General features: G+C 39.3%; 1 protein-coding gene and 2 non-coding genes across 5 annotated transcripts; 1 reads left to right on the top strand and 2 right to left on the bottom strand.

Annotated features, from left to right (window-relative positions):
* Positions 1-180: 180 nt before the first annotated feature.
* Positions 181-27,945, top strand: LOC123868336 (beta-1,3-glucan-binding protein-like). Of its 3 annotated transcripts, none has more exons than XM_045910814.1 (9): positions 181-465; positions 943-1,209; positions 2,325-2,488; positions 2,908-3,056; positions 3,749-3,900; positions 4,395-4,528; positions 5,264-5,387; positions 5,911-5,999; positions 27,668-27,945. In XM_045910814.1, the coding sequence occupies exons 1-9, from the start codon at positions 330-332 to the stop codon at positions 27,866-27,868; spliced, it is 1,416 nt and encodes a 471-aa protein (XP_045766770.1). In that variant the 5' UTR covers positions 181-329; the 3' UTR covers positions 27,869-27,945. The 3 variants fall into 3 exon arrangements, with proteins under 3 accessions (XP_045766770.1, XP_045766769.1, XP_045766771.1); XM_045910813.1 differs by lacking the exon at positions 27,668-27,945 and adding an exon at positions 6,731-7,147; XM_045910815.1 differs by lacking the exons at positions 943-1,209; positions 27,668-27,945 and adding an exon at positions 6,731-7,147.
* On the bottom strand, positions 8,209-8,365 carry LOC123868586. The gene has a single exon (XR_006796666.1). It is a non-coding gene; the product is annotated as a 5.8S ribosomal RNA (ribosomal RNA).
* On the bottom strand, positions 8,651-10,553 carry LOC123868601. Its single transcript, XR_006796681.1, has one exon. It is a non-coding gene; the product is annotated as a small subunit ribosomal RNA (ribosomal RNA).
* Positions 27,946-27,983: the final 38 nt, after the last annotated feature.

Raw genomic sequence — 27,983 nt, 5'->3', positions numbered from 1 at the left:
TGCTAATCCAGAGTATAATCTATCTTCATTCTAAATTTCAGCCCAATCCGTCCAGTAGTTTTTGCGTGAAGGAGTAACAAACATACACACACACACACACACACACACACACATACAAACTTTCGCCTTTATAATATTAGTGTGATAATAAAATATAAAAGAGGCAGTCAATACGATACACTTTAAGTAGATACACGACGTAAAGTGTGTACATATTAGTTACTATTATTTGTGGTAAAGGGCACACCAAATGACGAATCCGCATATAATACGAAAATAAACTATTTTAATATCAATAGAGGAAAAAATTGTAAAAACCAGACGCAGAGATGTTTGTCAGTAAAGTTGTGTTCTGTATAGTGCTCGTGGAAATAATAAATGGACAAAATATTGGAACAAGAAAACCGAACGTCACCGCAACTTTAAGAGCGCTACATCCAAGAGGATTACGCGTTTATATAACTGGTACGTATATATTATTAGCTGTTAACTCTTTCTCTTCTTAATACTTCGAACTCAAAAAAATTAAGAGCCTCATCTACAAACTTACGACTTACGAAAGATAATAATCGATGAAGATAATCCGATAATTATGATTAAATAATATATATTTAATTGCAATAATTCAAAAAAAACCGGCCAAGTGCAAGCCAGACTTGCGCACCGAGGATTCCGTACTCGGGTATTTTTTCCGTCATTTTGCACGATTTATCAAAAACTGGTAGGTACGCATAAAAATAAATAAAAATCTGTTTTAGAATGTACAGGTTAAGTCCTTTCATATGATACCCCACTTGTTATGAGTTATCTTACTTTGAAAATTGAATCGCATTTTTAAACGATTTTTGGAGGTACGGAACTCTTAAAATATGAATACCTATAACATATTATCTATAGAAATGTACCATACATACACACATACTTACCTGTTATTTTTTCAAGGGGATGTGGACACAAACGTTGTAATTTTTAATGGGAAGCTGTATGGATTAATGGAAAATGGGATAAAGCAAGTATGGGGAACTGCGATAAAGCAAGCTAGTGGTGGATGGTTATTTGAAGATCCAAATTTGACTTTGAATGTAGGAAGTATGATAAGCTATCGGATATTTTTACCGGATCAGTTTACTCAATTTTTAAAGGAAAACGATAAAAATTCTTATAAATTGAAGGGATTTGAAACGGATATTTTGACCTTTCAAGTGTCAGGTGAGTTAGTCAAGTCAGGCTGTTTTATGATAGCGCATCAAGCCAGGCTGTTTTATGCCAGCGCATCAAGCCAGGCTGTTTTATGCCAGCGCATCAAGCCAGGCTGTTTTATGCCAGCGCATCAAGCCAGGCTGTTTTATGCCAGCGCATCAAGCCAGGCTGTTTTATGCCAGCGCATCAAGCCAGGCTGTTTTATGCCAGCGCATCAAGCCAGGCTGTTTTATGCCAGCGCATCAAGCCAGGCTGTTTTATGCCAGCGCATCAAGCCAGGCTGTTTTATGCCAGCGCATCAAGTCAGGCTGTTTTATGCCAGCGCATCAAGTCAGGCTGTTTTATGCGAGCGCATCAAGTCAGGCTGTTTTATGCCAGCGCATCAAGTCAGGCTGTTTTATGCCAGCGCATCCAGTCAGGCTGTTTTATGCGAGCGCATCAAGTCAGGCTGTTTTATGCCAGCGCATCAAGCCAGGCTGTTTTATGCCAGCGCATCAAGCCAGGCTGTTTTATGCCAGCGCATCAAGTCAGGCTGTTTTATGCCAGCGCATCAAGTCAGGCTGTTTTATGCGAGCGCATCAAGTCAGGCTGTTTTATGCCAGCGCATCAAGTCAGGCTGTTTTATGCCAGCGCATCCAGTCAGGCTGTTTTATGCGAGCGCATCAAGTCAGGCTGTTTTATGCCAGCGCATCAAGTCAGGCTGTTTTATGCCAGCGCATCAAGTCAGGCTGTTTTATGCGAGCGCATCAAGTCAGGCTGTTTTATGCCAGCGCATCAAGTCAGGCTGTTTTATGCCAGCGCATCCAGTCAGGCTGTTTTATGCGAGCGCATCAAGTCAGGCTGTTTTATGCCAGCGCATCAAGTCAGGCTGTTTTATGCCAGCGCATCAAGTCAGGCTGTTTTATGCGAGCGCATCAAGTCAGGCTGTTTTATGCCAGCGCATCAAGTCAGGCTGTTTTATGCCAGCGCATCCAGTCAGGCTGTTTTATGCGAGCGCATCAAGTCAGGCTGTTTTATGCCAGCGCATCAAGTCAGGCTGTTTTATGCCAGCGCATCAAGTCAGGCTGTTTTATGCCAGCGCATCAAGTCAGGCTGTTTTATACTGAATTATGAACATCTTCTAGTTCTGGAAGACCCTTCGGCACCTGAACCGAATTGTGTACCAACTAGGACCAGGGTTCGAGGTAGACAATACGTATGTGGCGGTGAGGTCATTTTTGAAGACAATTTTGACACGTTGCGAGAAGATTTATGGCAGGTCGAGCAGTATATACCTGTCGATCACCCTGTAAGTATTTAACCAATTATTTAATTTGTTATAAAATTATTTAACAAATTAGTAATTTACGCGAACCAGAGTTATGAGGAGTGTAAAAACAGCGCGAAATGTTTCGTGTAAAATATACACACTGCATGCTTAGGCCTGAACTGCCCTAAGTACGCACTCCTGACTGATCGTGCGTCTCATTTCATGTTCATCATCATCAACACTCATCGCCGGCTAACTACTGAGCACGGGTCTTCTCTCAGAATGAGAAGGGGCTGGCCATAATCCACGATGCTGGTCAATTGCGGATTGGCGACTTCACACACCTTTCGAGAATATTATGGAGAACTCTCAAGCATGCCAGATTCCTCACGATGTAGTAGGTACTTACATGTTGAAAACTAGACACCTCTCACTTTTATTATACCTACTTATTACAGGATCACCCATTCGTATCGTTTCAAAGGCTAACCTCAGATCCAAATGTGTTCGTGGAAAACGGGACTTTGCACATTGTTCCCAAACTACAGGAGAACTTACTAAGAGGACAGGAATCCATTTTATCCGGGAATCTAGATCTAAGTGATGGGTTAGTACACATGTTTTGATAAAATCATACGTTATTTTGTTTGAAACCTAGATAGAAAAAAATTGGCTTAGTGCGAGTCAGACTCGCGCACCGTGGGTTCCCTACTCGGGTATTTTCCCCGACATTTTGCACGATAAATCAAAAACTATTAAGTATGCTTAAAAATAAATAAAAATCTGTTTTAGAATATACAGGTAAAGCCCTTTCATATGACACCCCAATTGGTAGGTATAGTTATCTAACTTTACCAATAAATAGTAGGTATTATTTGGCTCATGAACACATTTAATTTTCTTTTTGTGATGTAACCACAAATTCACTTTATTTTACTCTACTTGTGCAATAAAACCTACCTACCTGCCACATTTCATGATCTTAAGTCAACGGGTATATACCTATAGGGTTTCTTGACAGAAACGACAGACGGGCAGACGGACAGACAGACAGACACCGCATCGACAGCGGCACAAGACTACTATTCAACGCCAGAACGTCAGACCTAATATATCTCATAATCGTCATCATCAACAATATAGGTATAGCAATCCGTTAATAGTCCGGGCCTGCTAAAACAACTCCACCAAACTCTATCCTGACTACCTTAGCTACTGACTTCCATTGAGGTGAGAGATCCCTTGGCATAATTGAAGTCGGTTTTTCAAAGAATTATAATGCCTCTTTTATTTTTCAAGTTGTACAAGAAAAATGTGCTCAAAAAAAGCTTTTGGACCGGATATTCTACCGCCGATTGTGAGCGGACGCTTGACCAGCTATCTCTTTTCCTTCAAATATGGGATCGTTTATGTGAGGGCCAAGGTACCAAAAGGAGATTGGTTGTATCCAGGTAGGTACGTTATTAAATATAATTCAACACTGTTTCAAACATTAAGGCTTTGTACAGATAAATGTACCTACATATAGGTTTGCCTGATCCGAACACCATATCATTCACCATATCGTATTAAGCTTCGTATCTCAATGTGGACGCTTTTCAGTTTGATCGTAATATCATGATTGGGTAATAAATAGTGCCAAAAATACTAGCTACATTTCCGCGTTGGGCTGGATTTATCCCTTGTACAAAAAAATAAGTCAACTTTTCTGTTACCAGTTGAGAAATTATCCGTGGTGTAAGAATTTTAGCAATAATACTCCATGGCCCCAGGATCTCCATGGCATACGGAATAACAATGTAACTCTCGATAAGAGAGACATAGGTAGGTACCTACTGGCGCCGCTTACCGGTTCCAGCTATGTCTACTATGGCTCTTGGTGTTTTCTAATGTTATATTTTACTTTATCTGGGGGTCAGTTAAGCATGAGCCATTTCATTTACAGAAATTCTTCTTGAGCCACTGTTAACAAAATACGGTGGTACATTCGGCGGTAAATTTTCTTTGCCTGAAATTTTAAAAATTGCGTTAGCTGATGGAAATCGAGTGAATAACGAGGACTACGCCCTGGTGTACCAGGTAATTAATTAATTGCCCAACTAAATAGCCTCATAACATACGAATATTCCTTAGTAAGAGTCCTACCTTAAGGTCGCTAACTATGGGCCTCATAAAAAAAGCTCAGAAACGCTCGGCGGGCAATGGAGTTGCCCGCCGAGCGTTTCTGCTTGAAGCGAGCAGAAACGCGTGAAGAGCGAGTTTCGAGCGTAAATGCTTGAAGTTCCTCTACGTGATCAAATCAGAAATGAGGAGATCCGTAGGAGAACCACAGTAATTGACACAGCTCAACGGGCTGTGAAACTGCAGTGGCAAAGGGCAGATCACATAGTTTGAAAAACCAATAGACGTTGCGGCCCCACGGTGCTAGAATGGTGACCTCAACAGCGTTGGAAGATTTCCCTACTAGGTAGACAGATGATATCAAACGAGTCGCAGGCAGCCACTGGATTCGGGTAGTGCAAGACCATGGCATGTAGAACTCCCTACATTAAGAGACCTATGTCCAGCAGTGCACGTCTAGTGATCAATAATAATGATGATGAGTGGAAGATACCCTGCCAGCAGGCATAAGACCGTAGGGATTTCTACCTCATTCTCCGAAAGAAAATGTCTTACGATGAAGACTGTTCTTACTTAGTTGGACAGAGGTTAGTCAGGGGCATCCTACGGTCATCCATAACACCCAAATTATGACGTTTCAAGTGACTTTCACTTGAATCGTCTCAGTAAAATTTGTTTTTTTTTTGCCCATAGATATTTAACAGATCGAAGTTAGGGCTTGGAAATTGCGGTGCCACTAAGACGGAGTCGACCACTCGATTCAATCATGACTTTTGGGGTGACGATTTTCACGAGTTTGCACTCCGATGGACGCCAGGTAAGGTCATTTCATAATAGAGGATTCCCGCGGCTTCGCCCGCGTGGATATCGGTTTTTTACTCCCTTTGATTTTCCGGATAAAAGTAGCCTATGTCCTTCCCCGGGATGTATCCCAAGTCTGTACCAAATTTCATTAAAATCGGTTCGGCAGTGAAAACGTACCAGACAGACAGACACACTTTCGCACTTATAATATCAGTATGAATTATTCAACAGACAGCAGACCAGTTATATACCTTCTATTAATATAATTCGTTAACCAGCATCTTCAAGGTATGAAGGTAACATCTAAGCAAGCGCACTCCATCTTAGGCTGCATTATCACTTGCTAGCAGGACTGATTGCAGCCAAGCGCTAGTCTGTAGAAAAAAAAACTAAGCTGTTAAGAAGATCATCAGCTCTTTTCTAGTTGATGAAGGGATATGAGCAATGAACATATTCCACGGGTCTGATCGATTCGAAATTTAGTGTCTAGTTACTTCAATGATATTGCAAAAACCTTTACTATCATGTTGTTTCAGACGAAATAATGCTTACTGTGGATGGGGATAAATACTTCTACTGGGAACGTCCATCCCTTTGCGAAGACATCACGTCTGCTTTCGACTACGTAAGCATTATTCTGATTTATTTCCCATTTTTAGGGATTCTTTACTTTTACTCTATCTATAAGTACATTAATCACGTCAAAAAGACAAAATTCAACTACACAGACCAAGTGCGAGAAGGTTCAGTACCTTGGAAGGATACGTGTTGCTTAAATTATCTCTAACTGCAAATGTAACTTTGTTATCGCAATAAGTCAAACTAGCCAAAGACGGCGTCCTCATTTATCTAATCTAATCTAATAGAATAATATTGTAAAGCGGGTATACTTTAGTTTTCTTTAGCTCTTACAAAGCGTAGAAACCTTCTCGAAGAAATGCGTACCTGAGCGATGCGATTTGCCCAGTGTTTTAAACCTTTTGGAGTTAGTGTTTTCACTTCTATCATGATTTCATTATTAGTTCGAGGTAACGAGGTCCTATGGGCCGCGTATAGTGCGCCTACGCATTTCAGCGAGAAGCTACTTGTTTACCATTTAAGTCAGAGGAAAAATAGATCGTTTGGGTCCACTGACCATTCGCTGACCACTGTCCATGACCACTTCCCGATATGACCAGTTTCCAATATAACCACTTCCCGGTATGTCCATTACCTGTATAACCACTTCCCGTTATGACCACTTCACGTTATGACCACTTCCCGTTATTACCACTTCCCATTATGACCACTTCCCGATATGGCCACTTCCCGGTATGACCATACGTATATAATATATTATTGTTATTACTCTTCTAGCTCCATCTAACTTTGGGCGTGGCTGTCGGGGGTGCTGGCGAGTTCCCTGATAACTCGAGCACTGACAACGGCAAGCCCAAGCCTTGGCGTAACGGTGACCCTAAGGCGAGTCTCCGGTTTTGGGAGGAACGACACTCCTGGTTACCAACATGGACGCAGCCAAGCTTGATCGTTGACTATATTAAAGTTGTTGCTTTATAAAGCTATCGCAATTTAAAAGATCGGTCAAGTGCGAGCTGGATTCGCATACGAAGGACAAACCGACACGTTTTCGATTTATAATGCGGGTAGTTATGCCTACTCTGTATGATACTGATTCAGGCCAGGTTTAAATAAAGCAACAAAGAAAACATTAAGTAACTTGTATTTTATTTACACTTATCTAGAAATTATTGCTAGATATTAAGCCGGTCCATGATCTGAGACAAATAAATATATTATTGACGCTAAGTATATTAATTTTTACATAACGGAACAGAACGCTAAACCGATTGCGGCACGGCTTTGCCAGTAGGGTGGCAACTAGCCACGGCGTAGTCTACTACTATAGATCAGTGACAATTCTAGAAATTGTATATCCCGATACTGCCGCTGCAGTTAATCGAACACCTCGCTTATAGGGCCACAGCGCTACTACTGCGCCAGGGAGGTTGTCGAAATATTTTATCATAGAACCCTAACAAACCCTGTTTAATTTTTTTTCCTTTTTATGAGTGCTACTCAATTCTACTATGATCTAGCCTAATTTATGACTAATAAGTAGTTTAACTTTAGCCTAAGTTCACGAAGAACCCGGAAGAAGAAGTAATCCTGTTTCATGAAGAAGAAAATGTACAACAACTCACCTTTCAAAGTGCATACACTCTCACATAGTCGACAAGCAAAGCGCTCATGTCCTCGTACCAAGTAGGCATCCACTGGTCCTTCGCCTCCCAGAATTTGAGCATCGCGTCCGTGGCATTGTTGGTCCAGGGTTTGTTGGGGTTATCCGGGAACTCGTGGGCACCACCCACGGACAGGCCCAGAGAAATGTAGAACTGGAAATTCAAATATCTTGGTTCAAGACATGTTTTTAGCCGACCACGACAAGCCAAAAGGAAGGCTCATGATTTGAGCAGTCTATGTATGTGTGTCTGTATTTACGCATGCTCCACTATAGTGCCTAAACAACACCGCTGGTTTTGATAAAATATAAAGTGTCATTCGATTCGTTATTGTGATCCTGGTGTCATGGCTACCTTTTATACGAACAACATGAAGCAGCAATGTAAAGAAACAAAATGTAGAACCAACCAATGTCAAATGAGTTTGATGATGATGCAAGTTTTCCAGAAATCAATCTGCAGTATTCTCTAAGGGCGGCGATATATTAATTCTCAGTTAATAGTCGCCCCCCGTGTCACGGAATCCGCCACGTGTCCACCACAACATGTGTGTGTGTGTGTGTGGGGACAGTGTGGTTTTTGTTTTTATGCAGCCGGCCCTCAGACAGGAGTGGTCCTGGATGTTTCTCCACGGACCGCAATGTGCGTTCGAAATGTCGATGTTCAAATGTGTCCTGCAGTTCACACTATGACGCGCAGTTAACTGCGTTCTTCATCGACCCGCGAGCCAAGTGATCCACCGTCCAGGGTAATAGTTTATTATTTAATAACAATAATAATAATAATAATATATTTTGTATTTGTATTGATATCAATAATTGTTGTTCGTGGTGGGGGTGTCGAGAGTGAGGACCGCCCGCGCGACACGCCCGCCCGCACGGGGCGGGCCACGCGCGGCCGGTCGCAAGTCTCATGTTGTGTGAGAATATTTGCGTGTAATTAATATTGTGTGTTGGTTGGTTGGTGGTGTCTTTAACAACATATACTACTATGTACGCGCGCGCGATGTACGTGTGCGTTTAGTGTACGTGTACGTTAATGATCCTTCCGCAGGTTCCCCTACGGAAACCTTGTTACGACTTTTACTTCCTCTAAATGATCAAGTTTGGTCAACTTCCCAGCAACGCCGACGGCCGTGAAGCCACCGCGTGTCGGTCCGAAGACCTCACTAAATCATTCAATCGGTAGTAGCGACGGGCGGTGTGTACAAAGGGCAGGGACGTAATCAACGCGAGCTTATGACTCGCGCTTACTAGGAATTCCTCGTTTATGGGGGATAATTGCAAACCCCAATCCCCAGCACGAAGGAGTTTCAACGGGTTGCCCGGGCCTCTAGGCCAGGGAGAACATGCTGATTCCTTCAGTGTAGCGCGCGTGCGGCCCAGGACATCTAAGGGCATCACAGACCTGTTATTGCTCAATCTCGTGCGCCTCGAAGACGCCGGTCCCTCTAAGAAGAATTTTAATACGCCGCCAGTGAGTTGCTCGACCGAAATCGTGCACACCTAAATGACGACGCCTATTTAGCAGGCTAGAGTCTCGTTCGTTACCGGAATTAACCAGACAAATCGCTCCACCAACTAAGAACGGCCATGCACCACCACCCACCGAATCAAGAAAGAGCTGTTAATCTGTCAATCCTTCCGGTGTCCGGGCCTGGTGAGATTTCCCGTGTTGAGTCAAATTAAGCCGCAGGCTCCACTCCTGGTGGTGCCCTTCCGTCAATTCCTTTAAGTTTCAGCTTTGCAACCATACTCCCCCCGGAGTCCAAAATCTTTGGTTTCCCGGAAGCTGCCCGCCGAGCCATTGTAGTAACGTCGGCGGATCGCTAGATGACATATTTACGGTTAGAACTAGGGCGGTATCTAATCGCCTTCGAACCTCTAACTTTCGTTCTTGATTGATGAAAACACCTTTGGCAAATGCTTTCGCTGATGTTCGTCTTGCGACGATCCAAGAATTTCACCTCTAACGTCGCAATACGAATGCCCCCAGTTATCCCTATTAATCATTACCTCGGAGTTCTGAAAACCAACAAAATAGAACCGAGATCATATTCTATTATTCCATGCACGAAATATTCAAGCGGCATTTTGAGCCCGCTTTGAGCACTCTAATTTGTTCAAAGTAAAATTGTCGGCCCACCTCGACACTCAATAAAGAGCACCGCGATAGGATTTTGATATTGAACCGGCGTGTTACCGCCGGCTCACCGACGATATGCTCCGCAAACGTGTCAGTATCACCGCGGATGCGGTGCACCGACAGCGCGGCGCACAAATGCAACTACGAGCTTTTTAACCGCAACAATTTTAGTATACGCTATTGGAGCTGGAATTACCGCGGCTGCTGGCACCAGACTTGCCCTCCAATTGTTCCTCGTTAAAATATTTAAAGTGTACTCATTCCGATTACGAGGCCTCGTAAGAGTCCCGTATCGTTATTTTTCGTCACTACCTCCCCGTGCCGGGAGTGGGTAATTTGCGCGCCTGCTGCCTTCCTTGGATGTGGTAGCCGTTTCTCAGGCTCCCTCTCCGGAATCGAACCCTGATTCCCCGTTACCCGTGACAACCATGGTAGTCGCAGAAACTACCATCGAAAGTTGATAAGGCAGACATTTGAAAGATGCGTCGCCGGTACTGGACCGTGCGATCGGCAAAAGTTATCCAGATTCATCAAAAGTAACGACTTCGGACGCGAGGCCCTCCGTCGATTGGTTTTGATCTAATAAAAGCACTCGTCCCATCACTGGTCGGAGTTCTGATTGCATGTATTAGCTCTAGAATTACCACAGTTATCCAAGTAACTGAGTAAGATCTAAGGAACCAAAACTGATATATTGAGCCATTCGCGGTATCGCCTTAATACGGCTTGCACTGAGACATGCATGGCTTAATCTTTGAGACAAGCATATAACTACTGGCAGGATCAACCAGGGAGCTACTCAGAGTACTATACTCCGGCGGGCGTCTCGCGTTGCGCGTTGCGTGTGCGCGCGCGCACTCGCACGCGAGCTCACGACGACGACGCACGACGCACGACGGAGATCGAAGCGACTCGCGTGCGCTCCAATGACGGAAGCGACGCGGTGCCCGAGAGACATATAAGTAGTAGTATAGTAGGAGAAGACAATATTCGGCTCCGGCGGAGAGGCGAAGCGTGAGGAGGATCGCGATATCGCTCCCTCCGACGGCCCCTCTTATTGTTTAAAGGACACTCGAGGTCCACATGTTCCGAACGTTCATAAACAAGACGATATCTGTTGAAATACACACGCGCACGTTTAGTGCTGCAAATGCTTTTCGTCCGCTGAAACAACAGAAACGGGAAAGACATTGCTTATCGTCGCTCGGTGTAAGAGAGCCCAGACGTACAGAGTTCCCCCGCGCGTTCTACACACGAACGACAACTACACACCTTATGTATGTAGTTGTCGTTGTTGTGCGGTAACGTCCATCTTGTGGAAGGGGATAACTGTGTGTGCGCCACACGGTCGGTGAAAACCGACCGAGTTTTAGGCACGCTTTGGACTTTCACATTTCGGCCGTTATATCAACTACATATATTTTGTATATATATTAGTTGTTACCACGAAAAACACCGCCGCTTTGTAGAGAGAACTCCTTCGCGCAGAGCGGCGCGTCGCGTCGTTACCGTCTCAGAGCGATAAGGGGGACGGCGCTGCTAACTTTTTTTTTTTTCCGTTAGCGAGTATGCCGCCTCCCCCCCCGTTCGGCTCCGGACCGAAACGCTGGCTGCCACCATAGCGTTGGAGTTCGCCCTCAGATGCGGTCTCGTCGGTCGACACAGTGGATTGGATGAAAAATTCAAATATAATTATTAATAACATTTGCTCTACTGACACTTCTACTAAAGGTCCTTCTTTTTTTCACCAATATATTTATTTCTTAATATATTTATTTATTACCAAGTATATAACAACCCCAGAAAAGACCCCACCACACACACAATATGTTCAAACACAAGTTTTTCAAACTTATTTTATTATTATTTATAAGTTTTATTTCCATGAGTACAAAACATATCTGGGGCGCCTGTTCGTTCAATATAGTTGGTGAAAAATTTGAACTTATAATATAATGTGAAGCGCAACTATTGCCACACCTACTCTAATATCCTCCGACACACAAACGATGCAGCGGTTCATAACGCAACGTATTATGAACTACAACAGCTAAACTATATGCTGAGCTGAACACAATCACGTTTCGTTTACCACTGAATCCTCTGTGGGGAGACTGGCGACAACCCATTTGTCTCTTTTCGAAAATAAAGAAGATAATGATGAATAATGAATATAATAATGATGATGATAATGATAATATGGTGTGCCCGTCCCCAAAAAAAAAAAAAAAATTATTTATAATAATAAAATAATTAATATAACACCACAGTTAATTATAATTTTTAACCCCGGGGAGAGGCTACACAGCGATTTGCACCAAAATAAACAATGCCTTTTATCCGAATATGAGATAATTAATTTATTATGACGCTCCATTACACTGTTGCTTAGGTGTGCCAACATAATTTATACAGCATCATTAATTATATTACTCTCAAATCATCACTGGGCTTTGATCTACTTTATTGTTAATTAAAAATAAAATTCTTGGATCGTCGCAACACGAACGTCAAGCGAAAGCATTCATTTATTTGCCAAAAGTGTTTTAACCATCAATCAAGAACGAAAGTCCCTACAACTACATATTGTATACCACCGCCCTAGTTGTGACCGTAAAATATGAGCCATCTCGCAGATTCGCAGACGTTGCTCTCGGCGGGCGGCTGCCGTTTTCACCACCAAACATTTTTCACCACGGGTAGAGTAGAGTAGAGTAGAGTAGAGTAGAGTAGAGTAGAGTAGAGTAGAGTAGAGTAGAGTAGAGTATGGTTGCAATTGTTGAAACTAAGAGGGATCGACAGAAGGAGGGCACCACCATGAGTGGAGCCTGTGGCTTAATTTGACTCATCATGGGGAAACTACTTCGTGTGCTGGGGATATTGGGGTTTGCAATTATATCAGCTTACGTATGTTGTCCTTGTCCTGCCCTTACTTACTAGCTGTAAAAGCTGCGCTTACTACGCGGGCAATAAAATTGAAACTTATCAATTCGCATAATGTTGTTGAAAATTTTAACGTGGTAGTGACGTCACAATTGACTAAATTCAGTAGCCCGTGTAATTATCCCGTGTCGATATTTAAGTGTGTGTACATGTGTGTTTCAGTGTGAGTTGAGTGACCCTGGACGGGTGACCGACTGCATATACATACTGGCGGCATACTGGTTACGGATACCTTAAATAATGGTTCCAATCGTTCATGTGGTACAATTCATAGCGGTCGGATAGGTATGTTAGTCAGGTGGGACACAAACAATCTTAGAACCACCCCAATCTCTTTGTATGTAGGTACGGATTCGTACTGACTATTGTCTATATCTAATCTATCTATAGGATAGGTGCTTAGGCATAATTATACCCGCTTACGTTACGGCAGCTAAGCTAGCGTGGCCGGTGACCGTCGCCCGTGGACCTGTGGAGTTGTTCCCGTAGAGTTCTCAGATGTGACCCTTTGACCTTTGAACAAAAGAGAAAAAAATAAAATAATTATCAATAGGAGAAAATAATTACTATCTGAAACAGCAAATTTTTGAAAGTAGGGGAGATGAAAATGTTTACTTGCATGAAAGCTTCACAACTTATACAATATATCTTCTATAATAAATCGACCGAAAGTGAAAAAATTGCAACCTAATGACTGGACAGCGCCATCTATGATTTGTATTAGTAATAAACGCTAACTTTATGCGGTCGTGAACGCAATTCTCCAATTCACGGTTTCTCGGATTTTATCCTTCACTTGTGCTATATATAGGACATTGCTACCTGTCAAATTTTTTTTTTTTTTTTTGTAACAATCGCAAGGGCTATATTCTATGGGCATATGAAAAAACAGATGCAAAAAAAAAAGACATTCTAATAAAAACGGGCGTAACGAAAAAAAAAAAATGCAATTTTTCTGTTACACTTGAGACATTCGAAAGACGGACGACAATATACTTTTATAATGACAAAAATTATAAAGAATCCAACCTGTTATAAAAAAAACTACAAAAAGTTACAAAAACAAAAATTACCTATAAAGAGTCGCACTTTTTAACCCCCGACCCAAAAAGAGGGGTGTTATAAGTTTGACGTGTGTATATGTGTATCTGTCTGTGGCATCGTAGCGCCTAAACGAATGAACAGATTTTAATGTTTGCAAGGTGGCTTGATCGAGTGTGTTCTTAGCTTATAATCTTATTATATATCTAATATCTATTAGAAATAAAATATATAATCATAATGATATTGTGTCAATTGACAAATGTCAAGCTGTCAAGATGGACGTTGCCTGTATACATAATTATTTATTTGAAAATTATGTTTTGGAAAACTCAGATACTTTAGATCGTAGGCGCGGAATAGTCCAAGAAAATCAGTTCAGCCGTTTGAAAGTTATCAGGTCTTTTCGGTCTTTTCTAGTTACTGTAACCTTCACTTGTCGGGGGTGTTATAAATTTTTAATTTACACTTGTCTACAAGAAAACTAGAAAAGAGCTGATAACTCTTAAACGGCTGAACCAATTTTTTTGGATTATAGCTAAGAACACTCTCGATCAAGCCACCTTTCAAACAAAAAAAACTAAATTAAAATCGGTTCATTCGTTTAGGCGCTACGATGCCACAGACAGATACACAGATACACAGACACACAGATACACAGATACACAGATACACACGTCAAACTTATAACACCCCTCTTTTTGGGTCGGGGGTTAAAAATTAAAAGAAGCCCTTATAATCTTCACAAACTGAAGTTTTTAATTGCATGTATTTAATAGCTGTTAATGCTTTAGAAAAATAAACAATTTACTTCAAAGTACAGCATTTTTGCGATTAGTCAAATAGCTATGGTCTAAGAGTGAAGCTCGCCCGACTTCATACCTAGGTACATTACATGTGTAGCTAAACAAAAATTATTTTCTACTTTTTAGTGTTTTTGGTTTTTGAAGTCGGTTTTATTTTTCTTTTGAAATTTTTTATTTCACATTTTTTAGTGGCCCCACTGTACTATAATATGCTATGCCCAGTTAAAACCCTACTGTTTACTAAGCTATTACAGTGATCGCGAGCAATTTGCTCTTATCCATTGAGGAGTTCTGTTCTCCATCTCCGAAGATATTCATCAGATCTTCACCAAATTTATATGGGACCACTTGCACAGTATACCCTTTCAAACAAAAAAAAAATTCCAAATCGGTCCAGGGATCTTTGAGTAATCGGGGAACATACATAAAAAAAAAAAAGATCCCGACGAATTGAGAACCTCCTCCTTTTTTGGAAGTCGGTTAAAAATTTAAGTACACAGATCAAGTTCGAGAAGGTTCAGTACCTTGGAAGGATACGTGTTGCTTAAATTATCTCCAACTGCAAATGTAACTTTGCTATCGCAATAAGTCAAAGTACGCTCTATAAGATTTCACCCTTAAACTAGCCAACGACGGCGTCCTCATTAATCTAATCTAATCTAATAGAATAATATTGTAAAGCGGGTATACTTTAGTTTTCTTTAGCTCTTACAAAGCGTAGAAACCTTCTCGAAGAAATGCGTACCTAAGCGATGTGATTTGCCCGACGTTTTAAACCTTTTGGAGTTAGTGTTTTCACTCCTATCATGATTTCATTATTAGTTAGAGGTAACGAGGTCCTATGGGCCGCGTATAGTGCGCCTACGCATTTCAGCGAGAAGCTACTTGTTTACCATTTAAGTCAGAGGAAAAATAGATCGTTTGGGTCCACTGACCATTCACTGACCACTGTCCATGACCACTTCCCGATATGACCAGTTTCCAATATAACCACTTCCCGATATGTCCATTACCCGTATAACCACTTCCCGTTATGACCACTTCGCGTTATGACCACTTCCCGTTATTACCACTTCCCATTATGACCACTTCCCGATATGACCATACGTATCAGGGGGCACGGTAGTGCCCCCGCCAAGACGAGCCAAACGCGGCGGTCGGGGCGCTACGTACCTTTTTCTCGAAGTGTTTCGCCGTATTTTCGACCCGTCATAACTTCGGTCTGGATGACGCTAGAAAGCTGAAATTTTCAGTATAAGGTGTCCTCAGCAAATTTACCAAATATACCAAGTATCAAATATCTAGCTTTTATGGTTACAGATTTATTGATACCTAAAATACGCCGTTTTCGTCCCTCACTGATGATCATCACAATTCAAAGTCTGTAATTCTAGGGTACTTCCCGAAGTCCTAGAAGGCTGAAATTTGGTATGTAGACTAGAAATTGCATACAAACTACAGGAAAATTAAGACTTTGGAAATTCCCCCCCTCTACGCCTCTTATGAGAAAAGCAAATCTGTAAATTCTGTCGCTAGAATGCTGATATTTTCAGGATAAGATGTCCTTGGCAGATTTATTAAACGCACTGAGTATCAATTGTCTAGCTTTTATAGTTTCAGATTTATTGACAGTCAAACTTCTAGTCTGTAATTCTAGGGCACTTCCCGAAGTCCTAGAAGACTGAAATTTGGTATGTAGACTAGAAATTGCATACAAACTACAAGAAAATTAAGACTTTGGAAATTTCCCCCCTCTACGCCTCTTATGAGAAAAGCAAATCTGTAAATTCTGTCGCTAGAATGCTGATATTTTCAGGATAAGATGTCCTTGGCAGATTTATTAAACGCATTGAGTATCAATTGTCTAGCTTTTATAGTTTCAGATTTATTGACAGTCAAAACTTCTAGTCACAAATTCTAGGGTACTTTCTGAAGTTCTAGAAGACTGAAATTTGGCATTAAGTAGGAATTTCAACAATTATGAACAACAGATAAATTAAGAAATCGGGCCCCCCTTCATCCCCTCGTATATGAGATGCATATCTGTAAAATCTGTTGCTCGAATTCTAAAGTTTTCAGGATAAGATGTCCGTGGCAGATTTATCAAACGTACCAAGTATCTGTGTTTCCTGAAGTCCTAAAAGACTGAAATTTGGTATATCTGCTTCAAAATTGAGTTGCAAGATTCCACCCGAACAAACATATTTACATACGAGTACATTGCAAGTTGAATAAAAGCTTTTAAAAAAAGAGGTAACGATAGAGAGTGGGCCATGAAAATGATGTACCTACAAAAAATAGATCCAAAAAAATCTAGGGCACCTGCCAAAAAGAAATGAAATCCCACCAAAAACATTTCATGTAAAAATGTAGCCAAGACTCACAAGTTCATAATGTTTTCACTGTTAAAAAGTTATGAGATCTCTAGTAGAGCCAAGCCCCTAACTGAGCTTAGATTTGTGCTGGCCATGGGACCTATCCCAAGTCCAAAGTAATATAGCTCTTAAATGTTCTTGACTGTATCAAATTTATAACAATAAACAACAAATCACTCTACTTAGAAGCTCTGATTCTACAAACCCTATATCTTGGTAAAAAAAGTACGGCTTGGCCGTTTACAGTTCGTGGATTTTTTATCTGAAATGACATCTAAGCCCGGAATTGCTTCTGCGACCATCACGAAGTACAATACAAATTAGTAATTGTCGAACAAACTATTCCTTAAGGCCTTAAAATATGTTATGTCATGTAATAGTTTTTTTACGAACATTAAACGGCCAATCCGTCCTTTTTTAACCCCCGACCCAAAAAGAGGGGTGTTATAAGTTTGACGTGTGTATCTGTGTATCTGTGTATCTGTGTATCTGTGTATCTGTGTATCTGTGTATCTGTGTATCTGTGTATCTGTGTATCTGTGTATCGGTGTATCTGTGTATCTGTCTGTGGCCTCGTAGCGCCTAAACGAATGAACCGATTTTAATTTAGTTTTTTTTGTTTGAAAGGTGGCTTGATCGAGAGTGTTCTTAGCTATAATCCAAAAAAATCGGTTCAGCCGTTTGGAAGTTATCAGCTCTTTTCTGGTTTTCTTATTACTTTTATCCCAGGACCACCAGAGGTTACGTATTTTCTGACACAGGAAATATGTACGATTGAGTAGAGTTAGTAAGTACTAAGAAAGCATGCCTAGCCTACGTGCTAGCTTGCTTAGACGGCCAATTTTCAGGTATCTGATAATCAAGGTACATAAAACCATTACTTACCTCACGTAAATTCTCCAAACTGATTTTTACGTATATTTTAGGCAATATCCATAAAAATATGTCGCCAATACTTCCAGACACTTCCCGCATCGGCCGTATTGCTTTGCAGACGCTTTAAAGCTCCCAAAATAAGTAATTACTTAACTGCACGTAAATTCTGATGCTCCATTTTTATATATGTCCACCAGACAACTATTTTAAAACCTTTTACAAGAAGACAGACCGATCCAGATCCAATTATCCCCTAAATTCAATTTTAACGCCTCTGTGGTTTTATATACGCGCATGAGACTGAGTAAGACATGTATTAGGATATATTGACTTCTCTCTCACTCTCTTATAGTTTACTTATGTCAATTAATTATTAATATAAAAAAAATCAGCTAAAAATTAAAAAAATTGGAGAATTTACATGAGGTAAGTAATGTTTTTATGTACCTTGATTACCTGATACCTGAAAATTGGCCGTCTAAGCAAGCTAGCAGGTCTGTAGGCATGCGTTCTTAGTACATACTAACACTACTCAATCGTCCACATTTCGTTCGTCAGAAAATACGTGACGGCTGGTGGCCCTGGGATCTTTCACTATTGTAACAGAGGTTCATAATATTATGTCAATTGGCAAATGTCAAGCTGTCAAGATGGACGTTGCTTAGATACATAATTATTTATTTGAAAATAATGTTTTGGAAAACTCCGATACTTTGGATCGTAGGCGCGGAGTTTCTAATTTATAAAATATTATAATTGATGATTAAACGAACTTACCTGAAGTGAAGTTCTATCCCAATTATACGAGTTGCTTCGTCCGAAGAGATTAGGTATACATTGTAGTAATACGTCAAAGTATTGCCTTTCTACCACTTGTTTGAAAGCAGAAAATCTGCACTTCTATTTTTTGTATTTTTTGTTGGTACCACTGGAGCGTTCCCATCTCATTTAGTTGAAAGCCTGCCTGGAACATTAATATTTCACTTATCAGGGGTCCTAGGGCTGGGAGGGACCTAATCTCTTCGGACGAAGCAACTCGTATAATTGGGATAGAACTTCACTTCAGGTAAGTTCGTTTAATCATCAATTATACCTCATTGCTTCGTCCTTTGAGATTAGGTATACATTGTAGATTTTGAAAGATAGTGAAATATTAAAACACTTCTAGGTTTAATAATATTGTATTTATATTATCAATTTTGACAAGCAAAATAAAGCCAAAAATAAATAAAAGATATTATCATAATTACGGTTACTTCATCCGTATTTAAGTAGATACTTAGTGATTTTTATAATCACTGTATTATAAGTAAAAATAAAATACTTTTAAAGCTGCTGATTCAAATTTATTTTACTTAAAATAAATTTTAATCAGCTGCTCAGTGTTCCAGATTGATTTATGAATAATAAATAATAATAAATAATAGGAGTGATAGAGCAATCTGATTAGATTGATCACATTGAATACCTCTACGATAAACTCTGGCACACAGCATAGAGTTGCCCACGCTAAGGCCGCTGTATTTCGTATTAGGTATATCAATATTGATACCTTTACTGTGAGCTGCGGAGGTAGCTGCATGCCTGACGGAATAAGCGAAAAAAAAAAATATAGAAGTATTATATTTTTATCCACTGACTGATACTGTTCGTAGATACCGATTTATGCGGACTCTTAAATCTTACTATTGTAATGGGGCATTTTTTTTTTTTTTTTTTCGTAGGGGTTACATTCTATCGATGTATTCTAACAATGTTTCTGCTGGATAAAGTTATCTTCGGTGAATGTTTATTAGAAAGGAACATTTAGGCAAGGTTGAGCTGAATCTGGGTATGACGATCTTGTTAGGACATGTATTTCGACTGATGTTTGTTAAATTAATATTATTATTAACAATTACACTACGTATCTAAATTAATTTTCAAAATATGGTTTGCACCTTATGTGTAATTATACCAGCATGAGTAATGTGACGTCAATCAAATATTCTAAATTCAAATTGTTATTTGGATTCCAATTAACAAAAATTCTAAAACTATGGACAGATCTCATGGTATAACAACATCAAATCTTGAGACTGGAGGACGATGAAAAAACAGACGTTACTCTCGAACCTAGGATCAACGATAGAGCTGAGCCATGGCTGTGTTTTATGAACCCATCAAGCTTATAGCCTGACCGGCTAATTCAGATAGACATTTTCATCGGAGTTGACGCTTCATAATATACAATATACCTTTATTTCAGGACACAGAGTTCGTTCTGTCGTGTGCACCTATTTTTTTTTTTTTTTTTTTTTTTACAAAAAACTAACCCAACACCATCTTGCGAAGTTGATCATAATATATACAAAGATGACGGTGCTACGCTCCTCTCTACCTAGTAGTACCGTCTTGATAACTTCCATGCAACCAACATAATATGCAATCAACAGGGTGGCTGAAACAGATAATGCATTATCATTATGTCTAAATTGAATTTAGAACCGAACAGAGAAGGCTCTGAAATGGTGGAAACCAGGGTTTTTTTTTTTTTTTTTGCCAAAACCAACATGTGGTTGCCCTAAGGCTGGTACTATTTATTTAAATACATGTTCTTCTAGTTCCCGTTTCCCTTGATAAGATCTTCGTGACTCCGCATTTCGTTGTTTTTTAAACTAATGTATGAAGCGAACACAAATCTCCTGTGAGCTTCACAGCATAATTATAGATTTTGATATTCTCGTAAGAAGTGGACATCTAACTCCATCTATATAGTTAAATAGGAAAGAGAGCACTTTATTGTCTTACGCAATAAAATGCCTTTTTTTTTTTTTTTTAATAGATTCCATTTTCTGAAAACCTGAAAGTCCAAAAAAAAAAAACAGTCAGTAATTTTAGCTACTTCATATGTTTGACAGATTCAAAACTAAACTCAGAATCCACTGGCCATCGGTGGTCTTCTCACAACGTGTCGCCCCTACCCTATATCGTTAGCATCCGAAAAAAAAAAAATAATTCTAGACAGTCTATTTTGTCAAATAGGATTGACTGTCACTTCGATAGATTTTTACCATTATGTAAATAATCCTGCAAAGACTGTGCTGAATGCTGATGTGTCAATGCTGAGCTATCTTAGTGATTTGCATTACACAACAAGATATTTAAAACATCTTTCTGTCCGTTTTTGTAGGTGTACCGTATCTACTTACTAAATCGCGGGTAAGTCGCAGTAAGTCATTAACAACGAGTTTTGTATGTAAATTTAGCTCTTGATTGATTAAATATCATTTTTCTTCAGACGGGTCAACGTATTTTTTATTTTTTTTTAATCAGGTAATTGCAATATTTGCGCACAGTAGGTACTCGGGCTGTACAGCTCTTTTTAACCCCCGACCCAAAAAGAGGGGTGTTATAAGTTTGACGTGTGTATCTGTGTATCTGTGTATCTGTGTATCTGTGTATCTGTGTATCTGTGTATCTGTCTGTGGCCTCGTAGCGCCTAAACGAATGAACCGATTTTAATTTAGTTTTTTTTGTTTGAAAGGTGGCTTGATCGAGAATGTTCTTAGCTATAATCCAAAAAAATTGGTTCAGCCGTTTGGAAGTTATCAGCTCTTTTCTGGTTTTCATATTACTTTTATCCCAGGACCACCAGAGGTTACGTATTTTCTGACACAGGAAATATGTACGATTGAGTAGTGTTAGTAAGTACTAAGAAAGCATGCCTAGCCTACGTGCTAGCTTGCTTAGACGGCCAATTTTCAGGTATCTGATATTCAAGGTACATAAAAATATTACTTACCTCTCGTGAATTCTCCAAACTGATTTTTACGTATATTTTAGGCAATATCCTTTAAAATGTGTCGCTTATACTCCCAGACACTTCCCGCGTCGGCCGTATTGCTTTGCAGACGCTTTAAAGCTCCCAAAATAAGTAATTACTTATCTGCACGTAAATTCTGATGCTCCATTTTTATATATGTCTACCAGACAACTATTTTAAAACCTTTTACAAGAAGACAGACCGATCCAGAGGGCCAATCATCCCCTAAATTAAATTTTAATGCCTCTGTGGGTTTGAGCGCGAGGGCATCATTATCTACGCGCATGAGACTGAGTAAGACATGTATTAGGATATATTGATTTCTCTCTCACTCTCTTATAGTTTACTTATGTCAATTAATTATTAATATTAAAAAAAAACAGCTAAAAATAAAAAAAAATGGAGAATTTACGCGAGGTAAGTAATGTTTTTATGTACCTTGATTACCTGATACCTGAAAATTGGCCGTCTAAGCAAGCTAGCAGGTCTGTAGGCATGCGTTCTTAGTACATACTAACACTACTCAATCGTCCACATTTCATTCGTCAGAAAATACGTGACGGCTGGTGGCCCTGGGATCTTTCACTATTGTAACAGAGGTTCATAATATTATGTCAATTGGCAAATGTCAAGCTGTCAAGATGGACGTTGCCTAGATACATAATTATTTATTTGAAAATAATGTTTTGGAAAACTCCGATACTTTGGATCGTAGGCGCGGAGTTTCTAATTTATAAAATATTATAATCACAGTTAAACGAGAAAACATCAATTCAATTATAATATCCAACAGTCAACCAAAGGCCACGAACAATCAACCCAAACCCAAACCATAGTCAAACTATTTTTAGGGTTCAGTAGGTATCTGTAGAAAAAAAAAACATGTTGTAGTCTCGACTGTTGTAGACGCGTAGGTGTGCATGGCACCATTAAATATCGTAGGAGGCGATGACCCTCCGCGCGGCTGAGGTTCCCGCATCGTAGTCGCTTTGTCGCGCAGGTTTGGATGATGCATTAGACATTGACGCATTTTTATCGTAAAATGAGTGGGAAAGAAGTTATCGTGAAAAAACTGTTTTTGGGCGCCATTTTTCCAAGATGGCGGCGCGAGCGGCAAAGGTACGAGGTGGCAAAATAAAAATTCGGAAAGAGCACATCAAAATTTATAAAACCACCAATTTGCATAACATTCTGAAAACTTTCCAGATAAGCCCCTTTTTGACGCCCAAATTACTGGGCTAATTATAGAAATTGGGTTTTAGAATGGCACAAATAAACGGTAATTTATGAATAAAAGTTTAAAAAGCGTGAAATAAAAATTAAATTAAAAATTTAAAAAACCCCCGACACATAAACCTCTAAAAAGTAAAAAAATAATAGGTAAGTATGTATGGGCCCTTTAAGAATAGTATAAATCATAAACTATGAAAGTCATCTGTTGTAGAAAGAATAGTCTTTAGCGGTCCCCCGACGCAACGAACGCTTGGATAAAAACTTTACTATTTATACTATTCTTAAAGGGCCCATACATACTTACCTATTATTTTTTTACTTTTTAGAGGTTTATGTGTCGGGGGTTTTTTAAATTTTTAATTTAATTTTTATTTACATTGATGATAAATCTTAAGAACTCTAAAGTATTTATTGTTTGTAAAATAATTTTAGATAACCCTGATAACTTTTAAAAATCAACTATATCTTGTAAATATATGTTATGTATATACCTAGTTGACAAGTAACCCAAAAATCTGAGTAAATACATAAATCACCGGCTTTAGTACTCGTAGTTTTGTAAAGACGAGAGGCGGAAAGTATATTCAGACCAAAATAGTAAACCATTAAATTGGAATAATTCTCGTTCATTTTAAATCGTAGATACTTTCTATAGATAGGTAGTAAAATCTTTTATAACTCCTAAGAAATAAATCTAACGTGGCCATCCAACTATTCATTGATGTAGTTGTAATTGACCTTAATGTTGTTATGTAAGCACCCACTTTAAGAATTTTTCGTTTAAGAATTTTAGACTTATTATAAGTCTGTTATTTCCATTGGATTTATAATAAAAAATGAAAAGAAGGAAACGATCCTTCACACGAATCACATTGTGATAAGTATAACTTCACTAAACATAAAGTCTATGATATTATATTCAGATGATAGGAGACATGCTGGGTCGTGAGATTAAGATACTGGTTTTAGAAATGGAATCCCGTATCCTCTTACCCACAATAGTATGACTGGGTCATAAATTAATTGCCATTAGTCCTAAAAGTAGAATGAACGTTCCTGCGGAACGTACCGGGTGCAGCGACGAGGGTCCCCGGTGACACTGCCAGAGCCAGCGGCGCGGCGACTGTCACAGCTGCCGTGAGCGCGGTGACTTCGTGGGTTCGTACTTCGTATATAATCGTTGCTCCCGCTTGTTGTATTGCCGGGAGCGGATGCTCCTGGTTTAAAGTCTGGATAGGAGCCGGTTTCGGCTTCTGCGTTGCAGGAGGTTTTCTTGCGGGTGGGATTATTCATATCTTGGCACCGGATCATAATATTACAAGCCCGAATGTATCGGCTAGCTTCACGCTGTATAAGACACAGTCTATTTCTGTATGAGCTGATCTTTAATATTTTTCTTTATTAAAAAAGAATATGAAGTTTTTTCTTGTCATAGATTCGTTGTGCTGGGTATCGCACATCAGTCTGGCTGGATCTTTAATAATAATTAATTTACGGACTGATCACTTTATTCTAAAGAGAAAAAATGAGTGAGAGCTTCCTCATGAGCATATCCGATAAAGCGAAGCGAAGACTAGTTTTTTCTTGACGATGGCTTAATTTTATGGTTGACGTGCTTGGCTGCGTTTCGACAACAATCATTGGCACTAACTCAGGTTCGAGTTGTAATCCGTCTGTACAATGGTATTTTAAACCATCTACCCTTAACTTTTCTATCAGTAGCGAAAGGGTACATCCTTATTAGAAGACCGCAACATAAATGTATAAACTATATGAAGGTATGAAGAAGGTATTTAATATGTGTAAATCTCAAATGATCTCATTTTTACTCGATAATAGCACTTGATATCTCATGATTCATGTAGACACATTTCATTCACAAATAATAATCAAAGTAAAGGTAATAATATTCCTTTTTAAATGTATTCCATCACGATAATATTTTCAAAGCTTTCGGAATTCCAAATGATGTGAAGGTAACATCCCCATGAGATGTACACAACACCGATTGGAAATTGATATCATTCCATTAGTCTGATACGGAAATAGTCCTAATAACTATTCACAATATCATTAGTAATAGGTAATGTTTTACTGTAAATACCTTCATGGTCTGGGCTTCCAAATGACGTGAAGGTTACATCCCCATGAGATGTACACAGCACTATTGGAAAGTGATGTCATATCATCACCAGTGTGATACGGAAATATCAGCATTTCACTGTTAAATACCTTCATGTTCCGGGATTCCAATTAACGTGAAGGTCACATCCCCACAAGATGTACACAACACAATAGGAAAGTGATGTCATATTCTCAGTGTGATACGGAAATAGTCCTTGCAACTATTCACAATATCCTAAGAAATAAATAACATTTCACTGTAAACACCTTCATGTTCCGGGATTCTAATTGATGTGAAGGTCACATCCCCACAAGATGTACACAACACAATAGGAAAGTAATGTCGTATTTTATTAGTGTGATATGGAAATAATCCTAGCAAATTTTCACAATATCCTTAGAAGTAGGCAACATTTCACTGTAAATACCTTTTTATTTCGGGATTCCAAGTGACGTATCATATATATCATATCACTAGTTTGATTCGTAAACAGTCCCAGAAGCTATTCATAATATGTTTAGAATTAGGTAACACGTCTTCACTGAAATACCTTATGGTCCGGAATTCCAAATCACGTGAAAGTAACATCGCCATGTTGTCATATGTCAAGGTAACATCGCAATGCACAAAACATTAATTGCATAGTGATATCATATCACCAGACACTATTATAATAAAACCTTATAACATAAAAATATGTAACAAATAAATAAATAAATAAATCACTATCGTTTTGGTGACTACGCTTTTGTAACGTTTTTTAAAACTTGAATAACGTGGTGATCGGCGAGGCACTAAAACGCGAATGAGATGGGAACGCTCCAGTGGTACCAACAAAAAATACAAAAAATAGAAGTGCAGATTTTCTGCTTTCAAACAAGTGGTAGAAAGGCAATACTTTGACGTATTACTACAATGTATACCTAATCTCAAAGGACGAAGCAATGAGGTATAATCACAGTTAAACGAGAAAACATCAATTCAATTATAATATCCAACAGTCAACCAAAGGCCACGAACAATCAACCCAAACCCAAACCATAGTCAAACTATTTTTAGGGTTCAGTAGGTATCTGTAGAAAAAAAAAAGATGTAGTCGCGTAGGTGTGCATGGCACCATTAAATATCGTAGGAGGCGATGACCCTCCGCGCGGCTGAGGTTCCCGCATCGTAGTCGCTTTGTCGCGCAGGTTTGGATGATGCATTAGGCGCACCTTCTTTATATTTTATCTGCTTGAACTCAGCTTATTTACTTTGACAAAATACGTTTAAAATTCATCATCATCAGGATCAACCCATCGCCGGCTCACTACTAAGCACAAGTCTCCTCTCAGAATGAGAAGCTACCACACTGGCCAAGCACGTATTGGCAGACCTCACGCACCTTTGAGGGAGCATTATGGCCAACTCTTAAGCTTGTAGGTTTCCTGACGATGTTTTCCTTCACCACTTCGTTGTCTGTCTGTGTGTCATCTTTCAAGAGAATCAAAACTTATAAATTGGGTACTTCCCGTTTACGTAGAATCATGAAAGGCAGGTAGCAATATCTTATAGCCCAAGCACTCTACTCCTGTGGCCCAAGTAAACAGAAAAATCCGACAACTGAATTGTCATTACATAAAAAAAAACTTGTACGGGACTCTTCATGTGTGAGGCAGACTCGCACTTGACCGGTTTTTGAAAGTTATGTCAAATAAAAATTTGACATGCAATAACAAACAAAATGACATACAAGCCACTTTATTCCTTATTTCATCGGATGAAAGTCGATTTCAATTTAATCGTATATCTTAAAAAAGCGAACTATTATACGACTACGTAAAATGGGTACATTTTTAAAGCAACGACATGTTAGAAAGAGATATTTCGTTTTGGTCATGTTAAACTATGTGAGTCATTCAGATAATTCTTGATTTAGTGATGTTCGGTCAAAAATATTTCATGGAACGTATAATTAACATAACATTGATGTTACTTTTGAAGAGATATTAGCTGCCTTATTGGATTTATATTATTATAGAAATTGGGTTTTAGAATGGCACAAATAAACGGTAATTTATGAATAAAAGTTTAAAAAGCGTGAAATAAAAATTAAATTAAAAATTTAAAAAACCCCCGACACATAAACCTCTAAAAAGTAAAAAAATAATAGGTAAGTATGTATGGGCCCTTTAAGAATAGTATAAATAGTAAAGTTTTTATCCAAGCGTTCGTTGCGTCGGGGGACCGCTAAAGACTATTCTTTCTACAACAGATGACTTTCATAGTTTATGATAGGTAGCGGTCCCCTGGCGCAACGAGCGCTTGGATAAAAACTTTACTATTTATACTATTCTTAAAGGGCCCATACATACTTACCTATTATTTTTTTACTTTTTAGAGGTTTATGTGTCGGGGGTTTTTTAAATTTTTAATTTAATTTTTATTTACCAAGATGTAGGGTTTGTAGAATCAGAGCTTGTAAGTAGAGTGATTTGTTATTTATTGTTATAAATTTGATACAGTCAAGAACATTTAAGAGCTATATTACTTTGGACTTGGGATAGGTCCCATGGCCAGCACAAATCTAAGCTCAGTTAGGGGCTTGGCTCTACTAGAGATCTCATAACTTTTTAACAGTGAAAACATTATGAACTTGTGAGTCTTGGCTACATTTTTACATGAAATGTTTTTGGTGGGTATATTATTGTTATTACTCTTCTAGCTCCATCTAACATTGGGCGTGGCTGCCGGGGGTGCTGGTGAGTTCCCTGATAACTCGAGCACTGACAACGGCAAGCCCAAGCCTTGGCGTAACGGTGACCCTAAGACGAGTCTCCGGTTTTGGGAGGAACGACACTCCTGGTTACCAACATGGACGCAGCCAAGCTTGATTGTTGACTATATTAAAGTTGTTGCTTTATAAAGCTATCGCAATTTAAAAGATCGGTCAAGTGCGAGCTGGATTCGCATACGAAGGACAAACCGACACGTTTTCGATTTATTATGCAGGTAGTTATGCCCACTCTGTATGATACTGA

Source organism: Maniola jurtina, chromosome 9 (genome assembly GCF_905333055.1).
Source record: "Maniola jurtina chromosome 9, ilManJurt1.1, whole genome shotgun sequence".
Taxonomy (NCBI): Eukaryota; Metazoa; Arthropoda; class Insecta; order Lepidoptera; family Nymphalidae; genus Maniola; species Maniola jurtina.
The sequence above is the reverse complement of the archived record's forward strand: the minus strand, read 5'-3'. Positions and strand labels throughout refer to the sequence as shown.

What these genes read in the sequence shown, in the direction of transcription:
- LOC123868336 (XM_045910814.1), top strand. Translation starts at nt 330, where the DNA reads ATGTTTGTCAGTAAAGTTGTGTTCTGTATAGTGCTCGTGGAAATAATA. An exon ending in ATATACCTGTCGATCACCCT is followed by an intron (nt 2,489 to 2,907) that starts GTAAGTATTTAA and finishes TACTTATTACAG; the next exon opens with GATCACCCATTCGTATCGTT. An exon ending in TCACGTCTGCTTTCGACTAC is followed by an intron (nt 6,000 to 27,667) that starts GTAAGCATTATT and finishes TTACTCTTCTAG; the next exon opens with CTCCATCTAACATTGGGCGT.